A 26,942-nucleotide genomic window follows, 5' to 3' on the forward strand; every position below is an offset into this window, starting at 1 on the left:
GGCTCCCGTTATTTCGAATGCAGGGTATTCTCCATCAGCGATTTGGACTAAGACTTAACACAAAACGCCTGCAACCTCCGACGCACATACATCTGGAAATTTCACTTCTGATGAAGGAGCATCCCCCATAGCCAGCATAGTGCGTTTCTTTTCGATGTCGCAATAGATCCGTACCTTTGTTAGCCCAGCTGTAAGAGTCGTGGCCACGCTCAGTTCATTCTTCTCTTCATCGTAGGAATATCTCAACTGGGGCGTAAATTTCTCGACAGCCTGCCGCACTACCCAAGGGATGCCCAAATGTTGAGTCAGGGGACTCATACTCTCGGACCTGTTTCGATTGAAGAGCCACTCGCCGAGGAATTGGTTGATCCGCTGAGAAGAACGCAATGGAGACTATATTTACTGTTGTTAACTGTTGACATGTGTGGAGACAGGGCAAAACAAACTGTGCAGTATCGTTCGCACACACACTCCCCCCCAAAAGGATCATGTGTCGTAGCAGTTACTGTAGCTCGAGGTGCCCGGTTGGTTCTCGACGTGTTTCACCTTCTCTGAGCGACCCTCTACATGGCTTTCACTAATCTCTCTGTGCAGCTTTCTCCTACCTTTTTGGTGTCTTCCGTGCGCTCCCGCAGCGGCGTTTCAGTCGTGGAGGACGGGAGGGCTACAGCTGTCAACGCGGCGCTTCCTGGACTTCGGGGAAGAGACGCGATGTACTGGTCGGTCGCCGCCGACTGAGGGTCATAGGGGTAAAGGAGTCCGAACAAAAATGAGAACACTACACAAAGCCTTCCTGGAAAAAGTGCAGGATGTACGACACACAGTGCACCGCCTCGTGAGTGGGAGAGTACGCCCTCGTCTGAGTTCTCCGCTATGTCTTGAATGGTTAGTTAGAACCTTACTCTCAAACTCTCGAAGTGTGCGACCGGGGCGGTATCACCCCGATGGACATTTCATATGTCTACGAAGGATATACGACAACGTGGAGTGTTGGAGCTACGGGCAAACAAAACCACGAGTGCTATAGAGCCTTGAAGCTTGAGAAGACATGGAGAGAAGGTGAAGTCGGAGAAAACAACGTTTTCACAGTTCTCCCTACGAGTTGCCTGGTGTCGACATGAGGCACGGCCTCATCGGATTTTTCGTCAGCGCCTTCGTCCTTGATCGCCGCGTGAGCAGCGAGACCGAAAACCGTCAGCGTCATTTTATGCAGCACTGAAGCCTCAAAGAGACTTGCTGCGACTCGACGCCCGGTCCGTGAGCACGGCTGCGCCGGTGGCGGCGAGAGGATAAGAAGAGGAGGGAAGAAACAACGGAGAAACCGCGTAAAGAATGGAAGATGCGATGGCTGCCCAACTGTACTCGGAAGTCCAACGAGCCGGCAAGTCAAAGCAGTGGTTTCTTCCGCCTACAAGGACAAAGGACCAAGTAAAGAAGGGACACACCATACGTGGAAGAAGCTTTTTTCTGGGGAAATTGTGACGACTGAATTGTATCTCGCCATCGCGAAAACGACAAGCGTGCTTCCTTGCGCGTTGCGTTGGGGGTCACAGATTCACGCTTTTCACATCCAGCGCGTGCACCAGAAAAACGACGCCTAGTAGTGCAGGGAAATACAGACAGAAGCATGCAAAAAGCCACCCCATTCAGTGTAAACATGCTGTCTTCACACGGACCATGACCAAGGTCATGGGAAAAGGTAACATCCATCGTTCAGCGGCGGCGGTACAGAAAATCTGTCGAACGCCCCAATGCATGTAGGGATACACAAACAGTCATCCATAAACTACAGATGCGCTTACCCACAATTACACATCCTCACGGATGCCTTTTTCCCGACGGAGCTGCGGATTTAAGTTGCATGTGCGTCCTACCTCGTCACGCCGCACTGCGAAGCCGAATTCGTGCGCACTCAAGTCGCGTTCGGCCATCTCGAGTACAATCCGGAGCTGAAAATGACAATTGACAGAAAAAAGACGTCTCGGAGAAGGAACATGTGTCCACAGCAGGCGCTAAGATTGGCAAGACGGCTCTTCCGCAAGAACCCCATACAAACGACAGAGACACAGATGTGCACGCGAAGAACGCCAGGGTAAAATCGTACCAGGGTAGATCCGCTTGTCTCTCACACTGTGCTCGTTGCCTCCCTTTGTCGGTGACTCCAGGGCGGGATCAAAAAAGAACTGCAGATGACGTGTGCGGCAATTCACGCAAAGAAAAGTGTCTGCGACAGGTGATTACAACCCCGAGACTAAGTCGTGAACAAAGCCGGACAGCCCCATATAATATGACGAAGAGAAAGAGAAATCCTGGCTAGGAACATAGCGAGAACACACATGTACCTTCGAAGTGGTTGGCGGGACAGACCAGGAAACGAAGGAGAGAAGAATCGCTAGAATCGTCGCTTGGAGAGTCTGGAAGGACCATCCGGATAACAACTCTTCTCCCCTCTGTCCCTGTTTCGCCTCCCCGACGGAAGCAGCCCCTTCCGCGGCTGGCACAGAGGCATGAGTGACGAAAAGCGTGAGGGAGAGGAAGGTGGAAGATGCTACTGCGACGAGAAGGAGGATCAGCTGGCTACCGAGGATGGGCAACCACAAATCAAGAATATCTGCGAAAGACTTCCCGCTGCCACTGAATGCTCTGCGGGAGACAAGGATCTCGCGTCTTGCGCGAACAGACTGAAGGATGAGAGCAGCGAGGGAGAGAACGAGGAAGGGAACAAGAGAGCCGTGTACGGCGGCAAGAGGCAGGAGAAGGAGAAGAACGAAAGCGCGACGATACAGCAGACCTAAAGAGAACGGCTGCAAAAACGCCTGGAACTGCGGAGTCAGGGCCCGAGCCGATGTAGAGTCGAGCGACGGCAGAGACGGGACAACCTCGTCGAACTGCCCGATGCAGAGGAGAGAGAAAAGAACATCCAGAGTGAAAGAGAAAACAAAAGCCAGCAGGGCTGTCGAGAGAGGGATGTCCAGCGCTTGATTCGCTAGGAGGAGAAGAGCGAGGGAAGAGACCGAGAAGAAAAGTGACGATACCTCCAGATACGATTTGATCACAACGTCTGCAAAAGACAACGCATCGGGGGGAGGAGTCACACCAGGGAAACCATAATAGAACATGCTTCTTGAGAAGAGTATGTCTATCGTGCGAAAGCGGACGACGGAGACGAAAATGCAATATGTCAATAAAACAGCTTCTATCGGAACCGCAGACCCAACAGAGACAACAGACAAACCGATACAGGGTTCCAACAGATCTCACGTCAGAAGATGCCAGAGGACGAAGAACACAGTGAAAGCCACAGGAAGCCGGACTTGTCCCGTTCGAACGGAGATACTCACAAGAGGTGCATGCAAACAAGGACTATGTCCTGAGGGTCGACGACCCCACTGCACCTCACCACACGTACCAGGTTGTCTGACTGAACCATCGTTTCCAAGGTCTGTCCCTTCGTAGCGCGACACGGTCTCCGCACTCAAAGGGGCAGCCTCAGGGAGGCGAATGCCGACGAGCTTTCTGCCTATGCAGGAGGACCAATAGGCTGCCACTCGGCACAGGAGAAGAAAAACGAGTGAGAGAAACAGAAGGTGTGCATTCTCAGCAAGGCCACAGAAAAGCTGTGTGACATCGACGGACTCCTGGAATTCTGCCAAAAAGCGGAAGGCACCAGTTGACGGCAGGGCCCAAGAAACGGCAGGGAAAACCGAACTCGGACAAGGAGCATCGACGCCGGCACCCGCTCTTGAACGAGATCGGCACGAACACACGGAAAAAATTTGATAGCTCGGCGAGAACAGCCACTTCAGCAGCGGTGCTTGAGTTAGGAACGATCGCAGCACCGTTCCTAGGGCAAGAGTATCCGGCGAACCCGGAAGCAGGGAAAAGCCGAGCCCGGCGAGGCACAACGAGAAGATAACCAGGTACAAACAGATGTACAGGCCGAGTCGTGTCGCATTTTCAATCGACAAGAACCTGAGGAAATACAGCAAGCAAGACAGTGATCGACGGTTCCTCAGGCAACGAAACATATCGCGTTTCGAAATTATAACATCTATCGACAAGTGTGCAACGAAACGTCGAACACAAGACCTCACATCCTGGAGACGAAACAAGCACTGTGAGAATGTGCAGTAGAATACTGTAAAGTGAGATATGTGAGAGAGTGCCTCCAACGGTAAAGGCAGTGAAGAGTACGGCTGACGAATCTGTTTAGTCAGGGGGCACTCGTTTTGCAATCGTATCCATTTGCGCGGGAAGTAGCTCAAAGAGCTTTTATTCGCAGTTGGCTCTGCGATCTACGAACACTTAATTCCACTTACGGAGAGCTCGATCGAGAGGAGAAGACCGGGTCCGCGTTCTCCCTCGTCTCAATCCGGCCATCCGTAAGCTCTCGGATCACTGGAACCCTTCGTGCCGGTGGCTCAGAAGCAGACTGCGAGCACTCAGCCTGGTAGCTGTGAGGAGAGGGTTCGGCCGAGTTATCCACCACTCTAGTCGAACGGGAGCTCTGCTTCAGGAAAGCTCGACGGAACAGAGGATGTGCAGCGAAGGAGAGCCTTTCCGAAGGAGACGCCGCGAAGGCCAGGAGAGCCTCCACCTTCTGCCGAAGCGCATGCACTGGCCACTCGAAGAAGAGTAGTGACGAGAAAGGCGAGGCCGATGCAAGGGAAGAAGACGAAGAAGCGAACGAGGCAAACGGCGGCAGAGTAGATAAACCCAGAGTATACCGGAAGATGGGGATCTGAACAAAGGACAGAAAGCAGTTTTCGAGTTCGATGGCATAACAGAAAGGGCAGAATACGGAACAGGTTGAGGCTGCGCGAGAACAGGGAAACGCTTCAAGACGTTTCTTTCAAACTCACATAGAGAGAAGGGCCCAACTGTACGATAAAAGCGTGGATCGTTCCCGAGTTGATTGATGCACTAAAACGCTTCCCCTACCCTCCCCCACTCTGCTTCTTTACACTGTGACTGAAGTGCTGCAGTTGCACCACAAGGCAATGAAGAGGAGTCGCGTCTTATGTGCTAACATTCTCTTGTCCCGCTGCCACGTTTGGCCCTATACGCTCCCCGTTGTATTTCAAACGCATGCCACCCTCCAGTCTTCAATCCATTGCTTTCTTCGTGCATGTGACTCACCAGGATTGTGAGCCGCTTGAGTTGAATCAGTAAAAAGAGGCAAACAGCAATTCCAACAAAGCCATTGAATACCATAGGCGAGTCCACCATCCCACGAAGCACTTCTGTCACTGCTCCTGCCGCCACGGCAGCGACCGTCGCGCCTCTGACACCAGCCACTCCGGCACCCGGAGTTCCTGGAGCTGAGTTTGAGGACCCCGCGAGTGACATCGCCTCTTTTGCAGCGTTGTCAAGGAGCGGCAACATGGCGGGAACGAGGCGCCGGAGAACATACCCCGCAAGAGAAAGCAACAGAAGGGTAACGAGGAGACGCCGAATCCAACGACCAAAGAGAGTGAAAGCAGCAGCTGGGTAACCGAAATACGCAGCCTGATGGAAATGGACATGAGACGAAACGGCAACGTAGACCGAACAGAAGAACCAAAGAGACGATGGATGATAAGACGTGGCACGGACGCATCCGCATGAGAAGGCGCACGCGAAACGGAAAACACAACGTCACAGTTTAAGAGCGGAAAAAAGATGGAACTTGCAGAGACGCTCAAGGGGAATCGCACCTACTGATTGTTGGAATCTAGGTCATTGAGTACAAGACATACATTTGGGGAAGAACCAGTTCCCCAAAACCCGCCACATTTGGGAGACTCAAAGCAGTGGAAGGCACGTCATCCATGCAGCTGCCACGAAGAGCCGCACTCAGCGGTGGCACATTTGAGCGGAAGAACTCGTGCATTACTGCTTCCAGATTTTGATCCAGTGCACAGCTAGGACGATAGAACTGAAATAAGCCTACAACCAGGACGTCGTAGGACGCTGCAGACGCGACCGCCATAGGAGAACAGAGTGGCGGTGACGTGCCTCCTTTCTCAGCAGCGCGTCTCCGTCGACAGAGACTCTGCGGGCAGCTGCCGATCCAGTTGGAAGCTTTGGCTTGAAGGACTGCCAGAAGCCGCGGTTGATGCAGCGGGAAGAAATCCTCGACGACGCCTGCTGCGATACAAACCTCCAAGACGCTCAGGCCCTGTCAATAAAGAATAGGAAGAAGCACGTCGGCCGGAAGTGGACAGACACACGGCCCGTGTCAGGGGCAATGCGGCAACGCAAAAATAGATCCGTATCCGAGACACGAATTATAGAGGCGGGGTGGAGGTACTCGACCTACTAGAAACACGGGAGAATGATGCCAGAATAGCAAGGACATATAAACAAGCGAGCAAGAAACCTCAACAACGGCGAAGCTCAGAAACAAATGGTGACCCCTAGCTTGCATCGCGCAAAAATTCCTATCAGTGACGAACAGTAGAACGCACGGAGGCGCCAGCGTTACAATATGCGGCGCTACCCAGAAAAGGTAGTTTCAGAAACGCAGCTTTTTATTGGGAACATGCGTTACAAAGACACTAGCGTCAGAAGGCCAGGAACAAAGTGACTTGGCGCTCTGGAAAAAATCCTAGTTCCTTGTAATTCTGTTGCCATTCCGTCGTGTCATTTGCAAACATGGAAACGCACACTGTTCCGCCACGCCATCTCCCTTACTTGCAGGCTCGGATAAGGAGCATCGGCGCCAAATCGCATAGCGAATAGTTCGGACCTCATCAACTCGATCGCTTCATTTGGAGTCAGAAACAATCGCGAATCTTTCCTGGGAAAGCGAACGCCGCACAGAGACGAGAGGAACTGCCGACAACGAGCATAGCCCCGTGCGACTTACAACTCAAACGAAAAAATTCAGAGGCATTCGTTCTCTCAGTATATCTATGTGCTGACACGGGCTGCACGTGTATAGGTTCGTAGATTGTTGCGCAGCATAAACAGTTTTCATCTGCTTTTGATCTGATGGCAATTCTCTGCCCTTTCTCATTCGTGCCCCCTCAATAGCAGAGGTCGTACCTGCCACCCTTGAAAAAAACTCTACAGGCCGATCTGTACGGAGCGAAGAAGACCCCGTCCGCGGTGAGCTTCAAGCCGCCCATTTCCTCCAGAACAAGGAGGAGTTTCTCACTGTCCGCTGTGACAACTACGAATTTGCTTTTACAGTCGGAAGACGCCGGCCCCCGAAACAAAAGGCGGCTGAACGGAAATCCCCGAGCCAGTCTTGCGCTGAAGGATTTCTTCGCATCTCGGCTACATGCTTCGACTTCAGAGACCACCCGAAGCACTGGGTGGCCTCGCAGCTTATTCACAAGATACTGTTGAAGACGCAGGAGCACGGCTCTCTCAGAGCCCAGCAATGCATGCGACTCGTCGCGAGCGCCGGAGCCCATAGAACGCAGAACCAGCAACAGCTGACTCGGATTGTTCTCAGAACTCCGGGAAGAACTCAGGTGCCCAGGAGGCGTGGCGGCTCTGGAAAGCAGCGAATGGGACACGCGCCTGCCACAGACACTTGCGGCGGGAGACAGCAGAGAAGACACTGACGAGAGTTTTCTTTCTTCAACACCGTCTCTGTCGGAAAACCTCTTGTCCTTGCGAGCAGGGACGGACGACCGCGCCGGATCTGCGGTTCTGGAGTGCGGCGAAAAAAGGGGTAAAAAATGTTGACTCAGGAAGGCTGGAAGCGGGAACTTCGAAGGGAAGCACAGAGGGCCCGAGTCGCTTGGTGTGGCAGAAATCAGCGAAGGTGATGCACTTCTCGGCATAGAACTTCCTGACCGATACGGCCGCGAGGACGACGACATCCGGCGGCGGAGCTGAGACACGGCGAAGGCGCACACAAGACCTAAGCCAGAATTAAGACAGTAGGCGTAGGAGCTGCACCAAGCCCGCCAAATAAACAACGAAGGGGGGAACCAAACTCCAACACCTGCAAGTGACATCGACTTCCTACGACGCATTACAGAGTGCATCCGAGTCGGGTTTCTCAGCGTCGTCGCCACATGTACGTGGCCATGTGCGCACGGTAGTAAAAGTAGGCAAGAGCACCAGCGCAAAACATAAGGACTAGTTTGTGTGCCCTCGCGAGAGAGGCATACGCGACGGACTGTAAAACTCTTCATTTCCCGTGTGCTCTAAGGCTGGCTCAGCTCCGGAAGGCTGCGCGAGCAAACGATATCCTAGCCACGTGAGTCACACACAGAGCTGATGGTTCCCGGAGGAGCACCGCAGCGCGTTTGGTAAGCACACCCTATAACCAGAAGGCTGGTAATTGCTAGACCAGCAGCATTTGTTCTTTAGGTTGAACAGCGTCGACCCGCAGTGACTGAGTAGCTACAACCGCACAGTCATCATGGCGAAACAGACGAGATTTGGTGAAAGATGAGCAGTCAGCATTGCTCCGGAGACAGAGGTGCACCAGAAGCATTACCGTAACAGAACGCACAGAGGAATCTTGCCCAAGAGCGTGGTCAGCCTCGCGGGGTCGTTGCTGGAAATACAGCGCCTGCTCCTGAAGACGCTGCTGTTGCCACACCTGTGCATGGTAGCTCTTCAATTCCACCTGCTGACGACGCACGAGGTCCAGCAGATAGTCCAGCTGCTGCCGCATCGTTTCGACATTCTCGTCGGCCCCCTCCATCTTCTCCAAAAAATGTCCCTTTTGTCCTGTTTGAAGTGATTGCGTTTAGCTCATCAGCGATTCTTTGCCAAATCTCTTTCGGTGCTCGCATTGTGCAGGCTCCCGTCACGAAGGAGAGTCTTTACGGTCCATCGGGGTAGTCCCACGAAGAGGGGTACCCAAAAGGCAGGAGGGACCGAGGACCGCTTCTGCTGACGGAAGTCGCTTTTCACCGGAACGCTCAATGCTTGAGGCACTCGGAGTCGTGCGGTGGTCCAGATATCACCAACATTCCGTGGCTATGGTTGTGTGGCTTTCATGCCAAGGACTTCTCCAAACCCATCGTCGTCTGCGGACACACCGTTTCACACAAAGGCTTCAGCCAAAATCAATTGCTTTGTTCGAAGCCATGGAACTCGAGAAATCCAGGTGGACTCTATCTAAGGCCTTCATCCCCTTTGGCGAAGACGGTGTCTCTGCCTCGCTTCACAAGATCCACGACCCGTTTCGTTGAGAGTAGACTTCGGCGGGGACTCGGTGGCGCCAGTACGAGTAAACCGATTCATCGTGCCAGACGAGATCAGAGAAGCATCTCCTACAAGCAAAAAGTCAAAAATACCGACTATGAACATGTAAATGAGAGAGTACTACTCTGCGTACCAGAGGAAAACCTGGCGTCGGGAGATACTCCAAGTTCAGCTGTTTTCTAACTGTTGCGAGTCGATGGGCGGACGCGTGGCCGAACGGGTGCTGCAGAAAGCCCTTCCAACCCCACAAAAGTAAGGACAAAAATCTCATTGTACCAGTCTGTGTGCTTTGTTATTTAGCACGCCTTTCGAAGTGGAGTGCTTCGGGACATCAGATTCGAGTTTGCCTGCCCGCTTGCCTCGGACTTTTGCCCAGTCTCCCGCTCCGGCGTAGTTGCATGCACGCCTGTCTCGGCAGTGGCACATCCGTGGGATTTGCACATTACAGTCAGTTTCGGGTTTCGATGCATCCCTCCACTGCTTCAAGATGCAACTGGGTCACTTCTCACCAGTATTTCTGTGGTGCATTGATCATGGGAGGAAGGTGTTTTTTTTCGTGAGGCTATATTCCTTCGAAATCGTATATTCGCAGACATACAGAAGCTGCAGCCATCACAGTGGCCCACATCGGGCGTGAGAATAACTAAAGAACTTCAAAAACAAAAGAGTGGCCTAATCGTGTAAAACAACTCTATTGTGCCTCACTGACGGTTCGACGCGCCCAACACAGGGAGACGAGGCTGGTCTCGATACGTGGAGCGCCACTGATTCCTTGTGTCGCAGTCAACAGCGGTCTGAATGACGTAAGCTTACCATGAGGAGCATGCTTCTCGTGTAGCAAGAGCATGAGGAAACTGATGTTGTCCTATATTGCTAGAGCAACCTTCTGACTGCTTGTTCACCGATTCAACGACCCATCGAGCTTCCAACAGTGATGTCACAATGTGTAGGTACTGTAGCTGGCCTTCGTTGTAGGGTCACCTAAGGAATCGGAGCCATTGTTTACCACAGTACTCGAGTTGTGTTCAGTTACAGGCCTCGGCGGCTGTGCGAGACAATAACCTCAGTTCCAGGGCCTGATGGAAGAATTGGAGCATGCCGTGACAGGGAACAACTTGTGAGAACGACGCTGGCGGAAGCTGTAGAGGAACCTGGTGAGAAGCACCGCGGTGGGAAGCTTCCATGAGGAATTAATTCACGCCTCGTTCCTGTTACGTGGAGGGACCATAGGTTCAGTTCAACATCTGGCAGTTCTCCACTCGAAGAAGCTTCAACCGTGGGCTGCTAACGCTGCAGAGTCAAACATGTCGGAAGTCAATAAATCATCTTTAAAAAAAGATAGCAGGCTGAGACATACGTGTCACTGGACTCTATGATACAAAAATCCACGGCATTCGACCCACGTTACTTCTAATGTGGGTGGTGCAATGAATTCCGAAAAGCAGGACTGCGGTGTCAATGGAGGTTTCCCGTCATTCTAGCTAATGACAAGTGGGTGTGAATGTAGACAGGACATACCGCGGATGGGTTGTACCGCCTGTTCCTTGAGACGCTGTTCGTCGCAGTTGGCATGTCAACAACCACCGCGTTCATGCGTGACGGATGGTAATTCAGAAGTCGTGATATATTCGTTTCGTCAACGTACTGACACTCATTGGGGATCCTGCCTTTTCGTCGCAAGCCTGAATCTCGGGTATTTACCAGAAAATGGCTCGAGCAAAGAGTAAAAGTATATATCATTGAAGAGCACAGCCTGTGGAGCAGTAGCACACACCCCGTGTGGCGACCACAGCAACCACAGGACTTCACTCGACCGAAGCTCTTTTAGATGTAGAAGACGTGGTCGCTGTTGAAGGTGGCATCTAACCTACCTGTGGCGGCTACCTCCTGTTTACGTAGATAATACGAAAAATTAAGAGTCTTAACCAATGTGTTGTTAATGTAGCTCGTACCAGGAATGTGGATAACTGAAGTTGCCACATTCTGCTCTGCTCAGGACTACGTAAACAGCCACTTCAGTTAACACAGTACCAGCGCATGTTCAACTCTGGATCACCGACTACAGTCATATCGTGGTTTTCACAGTTCTGTGAAGAGGTACGTTCTAGACCGTCAAATCGTCTTACATAGAAGTGATAGGCTTTTACATTGTTGAAAATTATGTTCATTTAATTTTAAAGCATTTCTGCAAGGGTAAGAAACTAGGGTGATACACACCCGTTATGTGAGCCGCAACAATTCGATTGATAGTCTTATTTCCAGGTATCCCGATTCCCATTTCCAGGTACCTCTTCCTTCACTGTGAATGTACCAATACGTCCTACTGATAGTAGTTTTGCTAAAGGTGACACTGTCAAGAGATGCCAGTCATCGTCTTAGAGACACTTTCTGGAACGGTACTAACAATCCGTATGTGCTTTGTGGGTGTCTGAATGGTGCTCTACTCCTGTCATATGCTGGATTTACGCTTCTGAATATCGAAAGGACCATGAAGCGGACTCGAGAATGTTGCTCCATTTGATTTCTAGTCAGCCGGTAAAAACAGAAGGCCATGCCTGCTTGCCGCGTGTCTATCGCCTAAGTGCGCTGAGCGATTCAATGTCATGTGAGTTCAGGCCGATCCCGGCGACATCGTGCCGGACGTTTGCGGTGACCGCAGTTGGCAAAGGAGTGACAAATAAACCTACACGTAACTACTACGGTGCCCGGGCCACCCGGCAGCAATCTACTCTCTGATTCAAATTTGTCATGCTGTATTTTGGGGCATTCGGACACACAAGGATCGAAAACCCGTGTAGGGTCGTAGTTACTTGTCGTGATTGCTTAATAGTCTCAGTTCCAGCGGAACGAAGCCGGCGCAGCTTAACCTCGCACCGCAGGCCTTAACCGGGAGGAATCAGCGATATTTGTCGAACGCCTTCTTACTGCTAGTGAAAGTGCGTGTATAGCTTCTTGTCAGGAGCAGCGTTGGGTCCAGCCCCACGGCGCTCGTCCGTCGATGTAACTGCAACCCTGTGTCATGAAATGAGGTGCATATCCTGAAATATACGAGCTGCCTATCGTGACCTGGAATGTGCCGGATGTGAAGGGTATGTGATTTATGAGTTGAGAGGTCGTGTTAACGCTCTAAGGTAGGCGCACGCCACCTCGGCATCCTTCTGAACGCATCTGCGCATGCAACGTTTTGGCGCCTGGGTCACCGACTGTAAATCGATGATTTTACAATCGATTGGCGTTGGCCAAAGAAAACTTATGTTCACTTAATGCTTGGCCCCTTAGGCTGCTCAACGATTCGCTTCTGTCATTCGTATTGGTGCGCACAGATCACGAAAGGGCAGCAATTGCTTGCCTCACTCGAGCTGGTTGTACCCGTTCTTTCCATTGAATAAGAGGGGAAGATGAGTGTTGGAGTCGATAAGAATGATGGTTCCGTCCTCGTAGCGGGACTCCGAGTGTCTCGACCTGAAATCCCCGCGACACTTGCGCTACGACGTAAACTCAGCCCGGAGAGCAAAATGCAAGCGGACATCGAAAGACGAAGGTACACAATTTAAGTGCTCCACAACCATCTTTGCAGGGAGATCTTGCATGAAAAGATCGTCCAAAGGCACTACTCAGGTCTACTTGGACGGTGGAAAGAATAAGCTACGTGGGCCTACCTATTTATGTCGAACTGCGAACGCCACCGGGCTAGCAAAAGAAAGCGGAGAGCGAGCACCGGAACTAACACGCCCAACTCGCATTCCTTGTTCGTTTTATTTAAGATGCCCCACTTAAACACTAAGGGGGACAATAAACGCTTAGTCAGTCTGAGTGAATGCTACAAGTGGACATAAGTGAGTCAACAAAGACAGGAGCTGGCAAGTGTATTAGCAAATCGATTCCATCTTCGAACGTGTGCCATTTAGTCGACTAGCAGCATAGGTCCTTCGAACAACTAAATTCTTCTGTATTGCATTTAAATGGTGTTCTTACCGCTAGAATGCAAACGTAAGCGGTGCACAAAGTCAAGTGAATGAGATCTATGGATTTAGTGGATTAACGTACAAACTCAGACGACGGAACTGCGTAAAGGGCTCAGAAAACAAAACTGTGCATTGTGCATCCCACTAAACAGTAGCCGTAGCATCAGCTTGTAGCAGCTAACGACATCTAGAGCACTCGGACATGACATTTTTTGAATGAAGAAAGGAACAGCATTCATCGTCCAACATCGTATTATCAATAGTAGTGATGGAGAGTACCACAATGAATTTTCGCTAGTGTCTTTGTTGAAGTCGGTGCTTGCATTCCCGCTACAATTCCAATGACAATAGTGGCATGTGGGCGCGAACGCATTCAGGTAATTCCGCATCGAACGCAGGCGTCACCAGCGTGTGAACACTAATCATCGAATCTCATTTAGGAACGCACTGCTGGAGTGAGCCCCCAGAATGCCAGAAATCGGTGTTCCACTCGTGTTCTCTTCTTGAGACACTGAGACTCAAAAAATGTTGTCGCAATGTGCAGAATCGGTGTTTTCGCTGCCCCGTTGTTATTAGGTAGTAGAATTTGAGGTTCTCCTTGAGGACTGGATCTGCGGAATATTTTTCCTTTGTCGTGGGCAGATGCCCTTTACTCAGAGATATGACTGTGTGGGGGACAAAGTTACCATTACCGAAGGATTCGCCCGCACCCTTACCATGACCATGGATCGACACTTCTAAGTTGCCACCACAAATCGACAGGAAAGCAAAACGAATTGCTCCGACGTCGTCACAGGGGGGGGGGGAAACGTGAGGAAAATTTGAAGACAGCCACTGCCGAAACACGGATCCTATCGGAAGCAGGACTGAATATGTCGCGTTCTAAACAAGAATTTTTGGCACAACGGTGCTGCCATACAGGTGCTGATGGATATTCAGCACTGGCGGAACTCCAAATGTTACCGCCACCAACTTTGTTCAATTCGTTGTGATCGGAATTTTGGGTGCGCTCCCATGGCAAATTTCACCACAGGCCCTTCACACCAGTCAGTGTCTGTGCTGGGGGCTGTTTTGTAGAAAAGCAGAAGCAGAAAGGAAGAAGAGGATCTTCGACACGAAATTTCGCTTGATTGGGGTGGATAAGAATGCACTGGACGCTCAGGTGCTCGACAAGCAGGAAAGAAGAAAAAATGAGAAAAATGCGCAGCTTTCTGCAGGTAGGAACAGCCGCATACCACGAAATCACGGATACTGTTCACAAGCATGAAAACTTGCTATTTTTAGATTCCTTAACGAGGTAGGTGCGGGGGTATTTCGTCAGCGTCAATGACACATAGTCGCCTGCCGCACCGCAATACTTGCTGTTTTACAAGGTGCGAAAGACGTGTTTTTTCTTCCTTGGTAGCACTTCTGCAGTTATGCTGTGGCCAGGATAAGGCTAGGAAAGGGCAGATATTCAGTGGAGTTGAGGCGTATTTTTGAAGTCGACTTGCTGCTTACGGTCGTTCGTCTTTGTTTGAACACTCTCAGAAAAACAAATGCTGTACTTTAGCAGCATTTTAGACCTACAGGAACGTGAAGCCCAGAGACTTCGTCGCGAGAGAGAGAAGGAGGCCAAAGGCATAAGCCTCAAACAGTTCAAGTGGGCGCAGATACTGAAAAAAGCAAACAGAAACTCGACTCGCTAGCTGATTGGCATGCGCCCTTTTGCATTTGCACGATGTTTCATCCAACGCTAGTACCACCCGACCATACGCCGTTTCTCTGCAGAAAAGAGGCGCAGACGGGATTCGACCTGAACGAACCCGCATCCCTGTATACAACAAACTGGAACGAAGTGAGTGGCGATATCATCATCGACGCGGTGTTGGTCTGCTTCAGATATGCTCATTTCCCTTTATTTACCACGTTCTCTAACGCTTTTCCAAACACGTTGAAGCCCCCCGCACTACAGATGTGACGGAAAAACGGGAAGCAAATGGCATCTCTGCTGAAGCCTACACGAGCATGGCTTTTTGCTAATAGAAACAAGGCAAAAAATGCTGCAGTAAAGCAGTAGATTAGCCGATTATGGGCTAGATAAGCAGTCTTGCTACGGTGTTGCGTTCGTAGTGCTAGAACCCACCACCAAAGGCATGTGCGGGTGTCGGCATATACGGCTCAGGTTGAAAATAACCATCTCGTTGGAGTGAGTTCATTGCTCAAATTTGATGGCGAGGATCCCTCACACGACGCGCGCGCGCAGCAACAACGCCGTCAGCAGCGCCGATGGGCTGAGGAGCAACAGTTTGAACGGGAGCTGCAAAGACACAACGAAAAAGAGGCTGACAAGTGAGAAACCATCGGAACGGCACGGATATATACTCACCTTGTGTGAGGTTTCGATAGCATTTGGAGTTCAAAATGGACCACGCATGTGGGCAAACTGCTGCTTTGCCTGCCTTTCCTAGTGACACCGCACGATAAGCCTTCAGTGGGCTTCACAAGTAATGTTGGATCTGCGGAGTCAGTAGATGAAGAAAAGGATGATCTGGAGCTTCCTGTCCATCTTATATTCCGCGCCTCGGCCGTATACGTAATCTGTCAGCGGAGAACAGAAGACGCATCGCACGCTCACTCGAAAGTAGAGGTAGGATATAAAGGCAGTTGGGGTCATGGCGGAGCACTTCGACACTGTATACCTTGAGTTCATGTCAACGTTCGACTGTGTGATCAGGATATTTTCTCAACAGGCCCTCAAAAATGACTCTCTCGCTGAGGCACTGGAACGAAATCGAGTATGATCGGGTTGAGCTGTCCCGATCTCACACTTATGTTGATTCACACTCTTGGTTTCAGGTGCACTTCAAATTTTCTTATCGCTTGCATAAGCGTGACTGCTAGGTATATGCTACAGATGTTCGCCAATGAAGTCATGCACCTAATCGCCATTGCTTTGGTTGCGTGAAGAACGTGTTAACGAACCTTCTCGGATACATCAGGATATTGCAGTTCTTGGTCTTCTCTCTATTGCTTCATAGAGTGCATGGTTGGACAATGTGAAGATTAGCAGAAACTCGCCTTGCATAAAGTCAGTTTGTCGTCAGACACTCAGTAATAGGCACCACGGCATGACGCTACCAAGAGTTGGCTTTCTGCTTTTACGTTTTTATGCACGTGAGCTGATTCGGTGGCTTTCATAGCTTAAAAATTCTTGTGTGTTACATATGCTTGTGTTACTTCGGAAAATGTCGAAAAAGCTTCAGGCATCATACCACTCAGACCCGTCCGCCACGTGGATAGATGGCTCCTCATGTATGTTGTGGCTGGATGTTGCCTGGTTGTTTCAGCTACAAAACCTTCGAAGCAAAGAAGTGGCAACTGCGGAAGCGAACAAGGAACTCGTAGGATCCCTTGCTGTTGCGCATCTGTGTGAAAGTGTCGGCGATAACCCTCGACGAGTAGGGCCGGGTATTCTGTCTCTAACCCATTGGACAACTCTTATCATTTCGTGTCCTCGTGGTTAGACGGACGGATAAACAAACCGTTTCCACCGATGCGTTCACGTAGAAGTGAAAGCTTTCATAACAGATACGGATGTGACTTACGAATACACTCACCGTCGAGGGAGTCGTCGGAGGCGTTGTACCGCGGAACTGGTTGCTACGAGTACAGCTAAACGCACTGAGTCTTCTCATTCCTGAAAGCTCAGAAAGCTGGCTTCTCCAAGGTAACCTCGGTGTGTCTTCTTGGCCTCCTGAAGACCGCGGTAGCCGATAGGTGCATCTAACGTGCAGGCTGATGAACGCGCTGAAAGGGAACGGCAAAAACTCGCGGAAGACAATTTGGTCAAGGCGAAAGATGTGTGGCACAATATGCACGTAAGGAAGCTGCCAATTATCAGTCTTCTGACTGAACTTTGTAGTTCTTCCGCTTCTGCAAGGAACTGCTTGTTGAGCCGTAGCGTCAGTATCCGTGTTCACGAAACGCGCAAGTGAGTTTACGACAATGCTGGATCTAAAGGCGCAGCGTCTGAGGAGGGAATGGAGTCGACATAGACGTGCCTAATTGCGAAATGGTGACCGTGAAACATGAAGTTACGGTCTTGTTCTGTCATGCAGTGCCCCATACTGGCGGAAGGCAAAATGAACTATATTACAGACGATCCCTCCTACACCCATATGAGCTCGTTAATGAGAACTGGAGGTAGAGCTCAAGCACGGCTTTTCATGCCCCATCCGTTTTGGCAACCAGTGTCAAACAATGCCTCGACGATGGGAAAGGAGGCTGAACGGAATTCAACGTGGATTGTCATAACGAGCCCTTCACCATAAGGAAGTAGCCAGTAGTGTCCTACGAGGGCTAGCTGTCACAGAACTACCACTGAACACTAGGGGCTCCAACATTGTGGTGTGACAACCGTTTGCACTTGGATTCGCTCCCGCCTATAGTCCCGTGTCGTGGGTGTTACGCCCACTCTTGTAAAATGTGTGGTTCGGGGATTTTGTACGCTGTCGTGCAGCGCTTGGCAGGAATCGTGACGGATTTAAGGGTCTGGACCCCGCAGTGAAGCAGAATATTCTCAACAGTAATGTAGAAGAATGGAGGAAATGCGAGAAGCGGAGGGAAATCGAAAGACAAGCACAACAGGAATGGGACAGGTAATTTGTTCGTATCCGTTTCCAACATTTTTTTCGAGAATCTGAAGAGTGCAAAGTACACACGGTCGGGACCTTCAAGAGGTTCGCGCTATCGTGGTCGACTATACAGACTTAAAGGCACTTCAGAAAATGAAAGGAGGGGAGGCTGGCGGCAGTTTCTGCACTCAGAATTTTGACGCGTGGCTGCTGTCTTGAATGTTCCCTTTGTATATATAGTTATACATGAAAGCACACGCACAATAGGCACATGCGGGGCCCAGACAGTCGCTCTCGCTTTAGTTCCTGAAGAACTTTGTACGCATACAGCGATTCCGATAATGCGGTGCTGGTCCTGGCGACAGCTAGATTAATGTTGTATCATCGACAAAGGACGCTGGTTGTAGTGGACGACAGCCACTAGGTACGCTCACCAGTGGACTGGCGCGAACACCACTAGAAGCAGCGGATATAACTGTTCCCCATGTGCCGTGAATCCGTTGTTGACTCCCGCGAATGGTCCTGCAACGTAAACATGTCAGGAGCAAGCCTCACGAGAACAGCTCGATGCATGAGATTGTGTTCAAGGTTCAAATGTGCAGATTCATAATGTCGGCATGCGTCAGTCGAAGCATGCAGTGACTGACGCAGGCACCGTTAGACGTAACGGGAACAAACATCGTAAACCGGTGCTGTGATCACACTACCAAGAAATTACAAGCCCCGAACTCGTCTTTCCCGTTTGTAAACGTGACATGGAGGTGAGATATCCTTTTATCTCTCACAGTTCTTCGTGTCGTGTTTTTTACACAAGTAATTTAGTTGTCCACAAATCATTTACATTCGAGGGATGCTTACCTATTAACTCTTTTGTGGGTTTTAGGCAGAGTGAGGTAACAAGGAAGGTTGCTGTTGCTCTACAGCGACGTAAGTTCAGAAGAGAGCGCTGGCGCTCGCCTAAACGAACGACTTGCGCTGGATTTACTGGCTCGCGTACTACTTGCTTGCGCCAAAACACTTCACCTATCTAGGCGAACTGACTTGTTTGCGCACATCTGTCATGCCTGTTCTTCCATGCATGAGACCACTCTGGTGCAAAACTGGCATGAATGAATATAACACTCAAACATGCCTTTTTCTTGGTTTCTCTATTGTTCCACATCATTAGTTGCTAGACACATTTGTTTTTAGGGCGACGCCTCTCCAGTAGTCTGTGACGCTATTATGTTTTTCACGAATCGACAATTGCGAAGAGACAGTTGATGAAATGTCTTCACTCCTGTGGTATTCGGGTACGGATTTTATAATAGCCCTTTTTGTCCACTCGCGTCAAACAGTTTTCTCACATTGTCCTATCTGTTAACTCGTGGCTGTAGTCTGTGGAAACGGACATGACTGGGCGGTGCGGTTTCACAGGGCAAGATCAGTCACGCAGACAATTGCAGGAACACACTCAGAAAGTCAACCTGGCCCTTTCAGCGGCTCATACGAAGCAAATGATTAATCTTTATAATGTCACATACGCTGGAGGGCTGACTGAGGACTACTTCAAGCACTTCGGTAAGAGACACGCAAAGGTGACTGTACCCAGGAAATGCGGTTGCTTGTCATCAGACGTTACTTGTTCGGCGACACTACGCGTGAGGGGAAACGTGACTCATTTTCATGTGACGTCGCGCCACAACATTCCTTCGGTAACACGGTTTCGCGGAGCTAGAGGTCCTTCTCACGACCCGTTTGACACCTCAAGAAAACCACAATAAGTCTCATCTTCGTCTTCCAACAACATTGTGAGTGTGGTTAAAGACCGTCAACGTTCAGTGATATAACTCCCTCCCTTATGAACGTTTTGGGGGGCTTTCGTCCACAGAGTAGTCATGTTACTACTATTTTTCTTTTCAACTGGTTCACAGCTACGATCTTAGTACACCAGAGTAGTTTTAAACACAACGTTTTTTGAATGAACTTCTCGCCTCATCAAAGGCGTCGATGAACGCCGTTATGCATGGCAGCTGCCGCGTACAGAATAGCTTTTTAGGGTCATCGCATTGAGACTTAGCAAATAGCTGGGCACGTGCACGCCAGCAGCGAATACACTCAACAGAAACTACTTTGCCTAAACCTTTCTTCACATTCCAATAGACACGTTAATGTTGTGCCTGTCCTGCTTTCAGGGACGACAACTCGATGAGAGTTTTTGTTCATACCTTCCGAAAGAAAGCAAAAGAAAGCCATAGGAAGTTATAACCTTGTATAAGTCACCGTCCTTCTATACGTGTCTATCTTTATCAGTGAGGTAGTCTACGGCTTTCTCTGATTGGCTTCTACTGATTTCAATACATCTGTTGCAGACATAAGAAAGAACGCCGCTGGCATGTAGGTACGATGGATGATGCTGCCGGTGGGCCCGACAATTCTGTGTAGCGGCTGACCTACGTCAGTTTGCGGGTTCACTTTTGTCGCGGTAGCAATTGAGATTGTGTATTTCGAGGAGACGGGACTCTCCGCGGACGGACGAACCTATGCTGTAGGGGGTTCGGGAGTCAGACAAGCAGAAATACCCCACTGGTTCCAGTTTTCCAGGAAATTACCAGACTCACCCAGAAAATCACGATTCAGATCTTGGTACTGGCTTATGCATGTGTGGCGACATTTTCGTTGGGAGCTCATTCCATCTAGCAACTAAGACTGAAGGGGTTATTATCCCGCCCTCCAGGTGCTTCCTTTTGCTGGCACTGCACCAAATTGCAGGCCAGAACAAAAACTGTGGCCGGCTTGTGAAAAAGAAAAGGAGCGACGACGGATTGTGCACATCTAGGACGTAGCCACTCTGGCGTTCGATCACACGATCAGTCTCAAAAGGAGGAGCTCCCGACGGCGAATAGCAACATTGTGGTACTGGTTTCCTTTCACAAGTTACCACTCACTTAGAACACTAAGCAGCCTTGTGTGACAGACCTTTTCAGAAATAATCTCCGCGGATTACCGCCATGTTCCTCAGAACCCGTCTCTTTTCACGACAACAAAAGGAGCGTCGATGCCATTGAGGGAATTGCAGGGAAATGCAGTTTTGTGTTTCTACTTGATGAGTCATGTGAGAACGTAAACCTTAACAACACTGGACTAAAGGGAGTTTAGTTGACACCCGTGTCCTTATCTCGTTGCACTGAGCGAACCTTCTCAGCGTTACCATACCCATTATACTGTTGACCTGGATAAGGGCAATTAAGCATATGAACGCGGAGAAGATGCAAACGGGGTATCTTCCGTCTGGCGCAGGACAGCAATTCAGATATTCACTTCTTGCGAGAGTGGAGATGCAGCTTTTCTGCAATTCTGGATCTGTTCTTAACCGCTTTTTCCGGTTTGTTGCTGCCCACAGTTTCTTCGCTGCACATCCCAAGCATCGGACACACACAGAACTACCAAGCTATAAAGCCACAACACGAATCGGTAAACACGGGACGACTATACTAAGACCACAAAGGTAATCTCAATACAAGCTCACAATTTTGGAGCAGCCTCATTGATACTTGTGAGATCTACAGTGGTGGCATGACACAACTTAGATCAGGGTTATGAACAACGATCCTAGTTACCACTTATCATCATACCAGTACTGGCTAGAATTGCTGCTAATACCATTAAGAAGGGACGTGGGCAGCATCTGTGTTCAAACTAGTGCCCTACAGGATACCGATGTCAACGCAAGTCCGATAGGCAACACAACATGACAATCCAAGCAGCTGTGTATACAAGCAAGGGTGTGTTTCTTGGATATCCAGATGCGAACATCACGAAATTATTTATCTGAACCTTCAAGCTTCAAGCATTTGCCTTTAAAGCTGGCTCCTAGACTAAGCGGCGCAGTTGTAGAAGAAATGCGCAGCGGATGCCTTCCACGTGCATGAACGCAGCACGACGAACCGGATTTGCCCCCCACCATCGTACGCATGGTCTGGTAAGGTACTGATTTTCGAGCGAAAGCTGGTACCACGGTTAAGTCTATCGATACACATCAGAGATTCGACAATCGTCACGACGCAGAGGAGTGACACGATGCCAGTCTGGAAAATCTGTCTCCTGGGATTCCATTGTATACTACACGATTGCAGCAACTATTGGCGGCTGCGGAGCGATATCAGCAATTTACGCTTGCCTCTCAAAAGCTGTCCATTAGAGTCTACGTGTTGACGCCTAACATGTTACGGCATTGTTTCTTAGTGTCAAGGAACTCTACGGGGCCTCACTTATGGTAACCAACGAGGACTACCGTGGAAGTGCTCACAGACCGAGTATGCATACTGCAACAGGAAAACCGTCATTTTCCACCAAGTACAATGCAGTATTTAAGCTTCTTATCCTGATCACCTTGATTTGTATCAGCAGGTGTTGCCCCGTGTGTACTGCTACGCCAACACACCACACAACCTGGTGTGCAAGTAATACAGGCGCGTGTTCCATACTTCTGTGGCATCGCTGATGGGCAGCCGCGAACGCAGTAACAATATAAACAGATCCTCCCTAGACAGCCCTTCCTCGGGGGTACGAAATTCAGCCAGGCTCTCTGGTCGAAATTGGGCAGTTTATAAATCAAACCATGACTATTTCCGCAGCTTTTCTTTTCGACTGTTACTGGCAGTGACATGAAATGAAGAAACGAATGTGCAACATCTAAGCCGGCAGAGAAGATTGAGGCAGACTACTCCCACATACATAGTGTATCGGTAAATATAGTGCATCCTGAGGGTCATGTCTGCGACTGAGGGAAGGCAAGACTACAACTGCACGCGATCACGTGGGGCGGTGTCTGATGGTCGCATAGCGTCAGAACCGCCCCACTAGCCTCGTGCTGACAGAACTGGGTTACGTTTCACTTATCCCAAGGCGTTCCAGTCAACGTTGTAGCCCTGTTTCTGTTCCCTAAAAAGCATGTTCCTCTATGAAAGCCTATTCTGAAAATGCCCTGGTGTTCCCAACGTCGACCTAAAGTTTCGAGTGCCAGGAATGACGCTCTGAAGAATTGTGTAGAGCCTCTGTGGGAAGTCACCACCACATCCAGCGTAATAAAGCGCCAGAAGTGACTGTCAGTAGATCCACCGACGGAATAACCTGACAAAACTTTTACGGTGAAGGGGTTTGTGTTATTGTCGGGCAAAGCGGGTTTCTTAAGTACCCGACTAGGCCGCACGCCCGAACGAATTACGAATACCACAACAGATGGGCACCACTCGCGTTTCAGTCACGTGACTAGCCCCAAACCTGATCGATGTGTGAGAATGTGCATGCGGCTTTCTTATGACGGGGCTGTTTACTTGGCCTTTCCTTGGTTGGCGACAGCCTCCATCTTTGCCTTCAATTCCGCCTCGTCCAGGAGATAGTAGTGTCTCACTGGCTGCAGGTCTTCATCGAGTTCGTAAACAAGCGGTACGCCTGTGGGGATGTTCAGCTCGAGAACAGCTTCATCGCTCATCTTATCGAGGTGCTTAACGAGACCCCGAAGAGAGTTACCGTGGGCTACAAAGTAAAAAAAGACAGCGACAGAAAAAGCGGACCATTACAAAACACAAATCAGAGCAATGGGCCAGGGGTCAGGCAGTTCTGAAGTGCGAAAGCACAAGACATTTACGTAGATATTCCGACGTAATGAAGGCAACTAAGCGGCAACTGAAGGCGGAAACTAGTAGAGCAAACAACGCTCGGAAAATGACTTCCACAGATGCTAAACGAAAGTTTTCTGCCTCCGCTTCTAACGGGCTGCTCCATCTGGCAGACTTCCGTTACCCTATCATAAAGAAGACAGACATTGTTACCTAATTCGGATATGTATCATTTCTAGCCTAGTGCCTTGCAGGAAGCGGAAAGAATGCAGACTCGGAATGAGCCTTACCAGCAACAAGAACCCTCTTGCCTTCCATGATGGACGGGGCGATGTGGTCGAACCAGAACGGCAGGACTGCAGTACAGAGAGCAAGATAAATACGAAGAAACATCTCGAGTCCTGTTGTATAAGCTGGGGCTGAGACGAGGCAGTGACACGTAACGGAAATCTGAATGCACCGGCAACATGAGCTGTAGCTTGCTACCTTAAAGCGGAAGCCAATACCGCAAGAACACGCCCGAGAGAACTGAACAGGTACACATTGTTTACCTCGCTCGACGGTGTCCTTGAGACACTCTGTCAGGGGCAAGGCCTCATTGGGGACCATCTTGTAGACGGCGTCATTGCCAGGCCATCTGCATAAGAGCGCACGACAAACTTGTTACTCATAAATGCACCAACAGCACGAATTATCAACACGGATTAACAAAGTCGCCCCACTCGCCCCGCGCCGAGTAAACCGAGGCAGAAAACACTCGTAGCCTAGTAAGATGAAGAGGTGTGTCGACACGACCAAAAGACGCACAGATCGGTCGCCAAGCGGCACAGAACCAAGGAAACGGAAAATCCCTCACTACACAAATGCAATAGGGATCGATACCGGCAGGAAGTATAAAGGGACACGACCAGTTACAAGAGAGAGGATCTGTCATGGCATGCTCAACAACGTAGAGGACCGCACATCCGTTTGGGTTGTCTAAAACTGTGTCAAGCAAAGTGTGGCACGAGCTACAACATACGGAATCAACATGAATGCAACTATTGAGAAATTTCCACGCTTGACGCGGCCGTAAGGTACGCGAGGGATAACAGGTCAGATAATATTCGGAGTTCTAATCCTCGGATTGTATCAGCACCTGCGTGTTGACTCATTACTCCCTTACTGGAAAACAATCGGTTAGGAACGGTATTTCCCCGTCAGATGTAATACGTGAGCTGGGATAAGAACGTCTGGAGACAGTTGACGCACTAGAGACGAAAGTTCGCTACATGCCCAAACTTGTTACATGGAAGCAATTTCCGGTTACCTTACCTCTTGTCAGACTTCTCCAGAGGGGGGGGAGGGATGTCATAGGAGCGACGCCAAATCTTGACTTGCTCATCTCCGTGCTTGGCTGCGGTCTCAGCCTTGTTGAGGCCCTGGAGGGCGCCGTAGTGACGCTCGTTCAGTCTGTAAATTGCACCACAAAGGAACATAGTTCAAAAACATGGAATCCTTGGAAATGAACGTTATCTGCACCCGCGTGTGTGTGACTCTGTGCATCCATTTGTCTGGTTATGCATAAAACCTTGTTTGCACCGGTGCTAAATGCCGCCTGTCTCGTTGAGAAAGTGAGTACTCTGGCGAGACAGACAGTCGTTTAGAGAGGTAGACGCACAGCTTACCTCCATGAGCTCTTCACAGGGATGTGGCACATATCAGTCCCTTTCAGGACGGTCCAGCAGGTGACGACGGCTCTGCACACCCACACCAGCAAGAAAAAAGGCACGCATGGCTATTTTCCGACAGGAGGCGGATTTCCAAAAGGCGGCTCAGCGAAATGAGGCCGTGTATTGTAAACAAAATGGACTAAAATTTGAATGCCTTTGTTTTTTCTTACAAGACGCTTTTGATATGACAAAACATTCCTCTAGGGTCACCATGCATCGCAAACTGGTGTATATATACCTGCACAACGTAAGTGTGCGAACATATTGGATCTGGTCTTGGAAAGACGATCTGAGAGTCCACTGAGAAACCTGCCCACGCGTGAAAAACGCAACGGCACAAACTCTCTCAAGTTCCCCTTCGACAGAATCCTTCCACAAAAAACTGGGTCCCTCGTCGGCGCGACAAAGTAGTAAAATTTTGGGCTACCAGAGGGTAGTACGGAACTGCAACCACAAGCACCCCTCGCATTCACTTGAGCAAAAGCCGACATCTTCCGGCAAAGGAAAGAACACCTATACCGGTGAATTTCCGTGATCTGCTTACATACACCGGCTGTGAAAACACGGGGCGTCCGCTACGACACATGGCAATGCCGCGTCAGCCGTTCCTCTGCCTTACCTCTGAAGCACGGAAGTGTAGGCGACGTCAAACTCGAAACCCTTTTCCTTGAGAGCCTTTGCAGCTTCCCTGTTACAGAAGAAAACCCAGATCAACAGCAATCGTGAACGTGGGAAATTTTGCGGTGAAGAGGAACACGGCAACAAAACACCCGCGAACACAGGTCACAGAGATATCAAACGGCACCCATAGAAAACACAGATCCGTACTTCAGTTACCAGTGTTATTCTTGTGGAAAAGAGGAGCGGAAAAAAGGCAACTACACGCAACTCCAGTTGCGATATACTAGGGGGACAGAAGATATAAAAGAGGAGGATTACATCCTCTTGCACGCCGCCTAGGAACATACGGGGAGAAGTTTGCGTTCGCCGATTCACGAGGTCCGGTTGGTTTGCTTCTCCTTCTACCTACCCCGCTATCGTAGCTGCACCAGCTACCTGTCACCAGACAAACTAATCCAAGAGACTTACACGGCCTCTTGCTCGCCGACAGGGGACAACGGCACATCGGTCCAGCCGGTGAACCTGTTCTCCTTGTTCCACGTCGATTCGCCTGGAAAGGGAGAACACACACAAATGCTTGCATTCTCACGTACAACTTCGCTCCAGAATGAGTAAGCTGCCGGTGAACAATAGCAGAGTCCCTCGTGCTTCCTACCGCGCTCCCCATTAACTGTCTTTCCCGTGGCAGACACTGCAGTCCCGTATCGTCGACAGTTCCCTGAGCCACGGGGTTGCCATTTTGGTGCTGCCACAGCTCGAACTCGAGAGGCACATAACGGGTGAAGTCGACATCTTCCACGGAGAAATAAACTTTTTTTGACACTGTAATGGTAGCGTGTCACTATTGGAAGAGAAAAACAGCGTTCTTCCAGTGGAAATCAAGGGGACGACGCAGACGGCCGCTCGTCTACAGAGAAGCACCGCAACTACCACTCTTGTGCAAATAGTGTGGCGCGTACCGTGGCGGATGAGGACAAGAGTGTACTTTGCTTTTGCCATATTGCCGAAAAAACGACGAAAAGTTGAAGCAGGAAACATGTAATGTACGTTGCCGTGAGAAAAAGAAAGATCTGAAGACAAAAAAGGCGACGTCAGAACTGGGGAGAGATGACAGGATGCGCCACACAAATGCCGGTGCCGGGTTCTCCCCTGTTTGGGGGTGTGCGGGGGTAGTGTGTGCCCGGAACAAACTCCAGCACATTGCCTGCTTCTTTCACAGCATGTCCGGCGTGTAGGGTCGCAAGAAGATGGCCACCCCATTTTCCTCGT

The 26,942-nt window shown here is 50.1% G+C and overlaps 2 protein-coding genes across 2 annotated transcripts in view; both read right to left on the reverse strand.

Annotated features, from left to right (window-relative positions):
* TGME49_296950 (hypothetical protein) overlaps window positions 1-9,459 on the reverse strand; it is a gene marked incomplete at its 3' end in the record, with an annotated part of 11,087 nt that extends 1,628 nt beyond the window's left edge. Inside the window, exons 1-13 of the mRNA XM_018782299.1 lie at window positions 9,293-9,459; window positions 8,444-8,981; window positions 7,030-7,829; window positions 6,676-6,781; window positions 5,933-6,160; window positions 5,140-5,508; window positions 4,320-4,741; window positions 3,410-3,972; window positions 2,343-3,061; window positions 1,875-1,949; window positions 1,100-1,408; window positions 606-734; window positions 175-372 (exon numbers count right to left, since the gene is read on the reverse strand). Coding sequence (XP_018638341.1) covers window positions 175-372; window positions 606-734; window positions 1,100-1,408; window positions 1,875-1,949; window positions 2,343-3,061; window positions 3,410-3,972; window positions 4,320-4,741; window positions 5,140-5,508; window positions 5,933-6,160; window positions 6,676-6,781; window positions 7,030-7,829; window positions 8,444-8,653 — 4,128 coding nt within the window. The 5' untranslated portion in view covers window positions 8,654-8,981; window positions 9,293-9,459. The remainder of the gene's footprint in view (window positions 1-174; window positions 373-605; window positions 735-1,099; window positions 1,409-1,874; window positions 1,950-2,342; window positions 3,062-3,409; window positions 3,973-4,319; window positions 4,742-5,139; window positions 5,509-5,932; window positions 6,161-6,675; window positions 6,782-7,029; window positions 7,830-8,443; window positions 8,982-9,292) is intronic.
* A 13,389-nt stretch (window positions 9,460-22,848) lies between these two features.
* Window positions 22,849-26,933, reverse strand: PGMII (phosphoglycerate mutase PGMII; the record flags this gene model as incomplete). The annotated part of the gene is made up of 8 exons (XM_002371095.2): window positions 22,849-23,257; window positions 23,631-23,696; window positions 23,892-23,977; window positions 24,655-24,792; window positions 25,008-25,079; window positions 25,672-25,740; window positions 26,142-26,223; window positions 26,633-26,933. The coding sequence occupies 8 exons, from the start codon at window positions 26,931-26,933 to the stop codon at window positions 23,052-23,054; spliced, it is 1,020 nt and encodes a 339-aa protein (XP_002371136.2). The 3' UTR covers window positions 22,849-23,051.
* Between the last annotated feature and the right edge of the window lie 9 nt (window positions 26,934-26,942).

The sequence above is a fragment of the Toxoplasma gondii genome, chromosome II, assembly GCF_000006565.2.
Source record: "Toxoplasma gondii ME49 chromosome II, whole genome shotgun sequence".
In the NCBI taxonomy this organism is placed as follows: domain Eukaryota; phylum Apicomplexa; class Conoidasida; order Eucoccidiorida; family Sarcocystidae; genus Toxoplasma; species Toxoplasma gondii.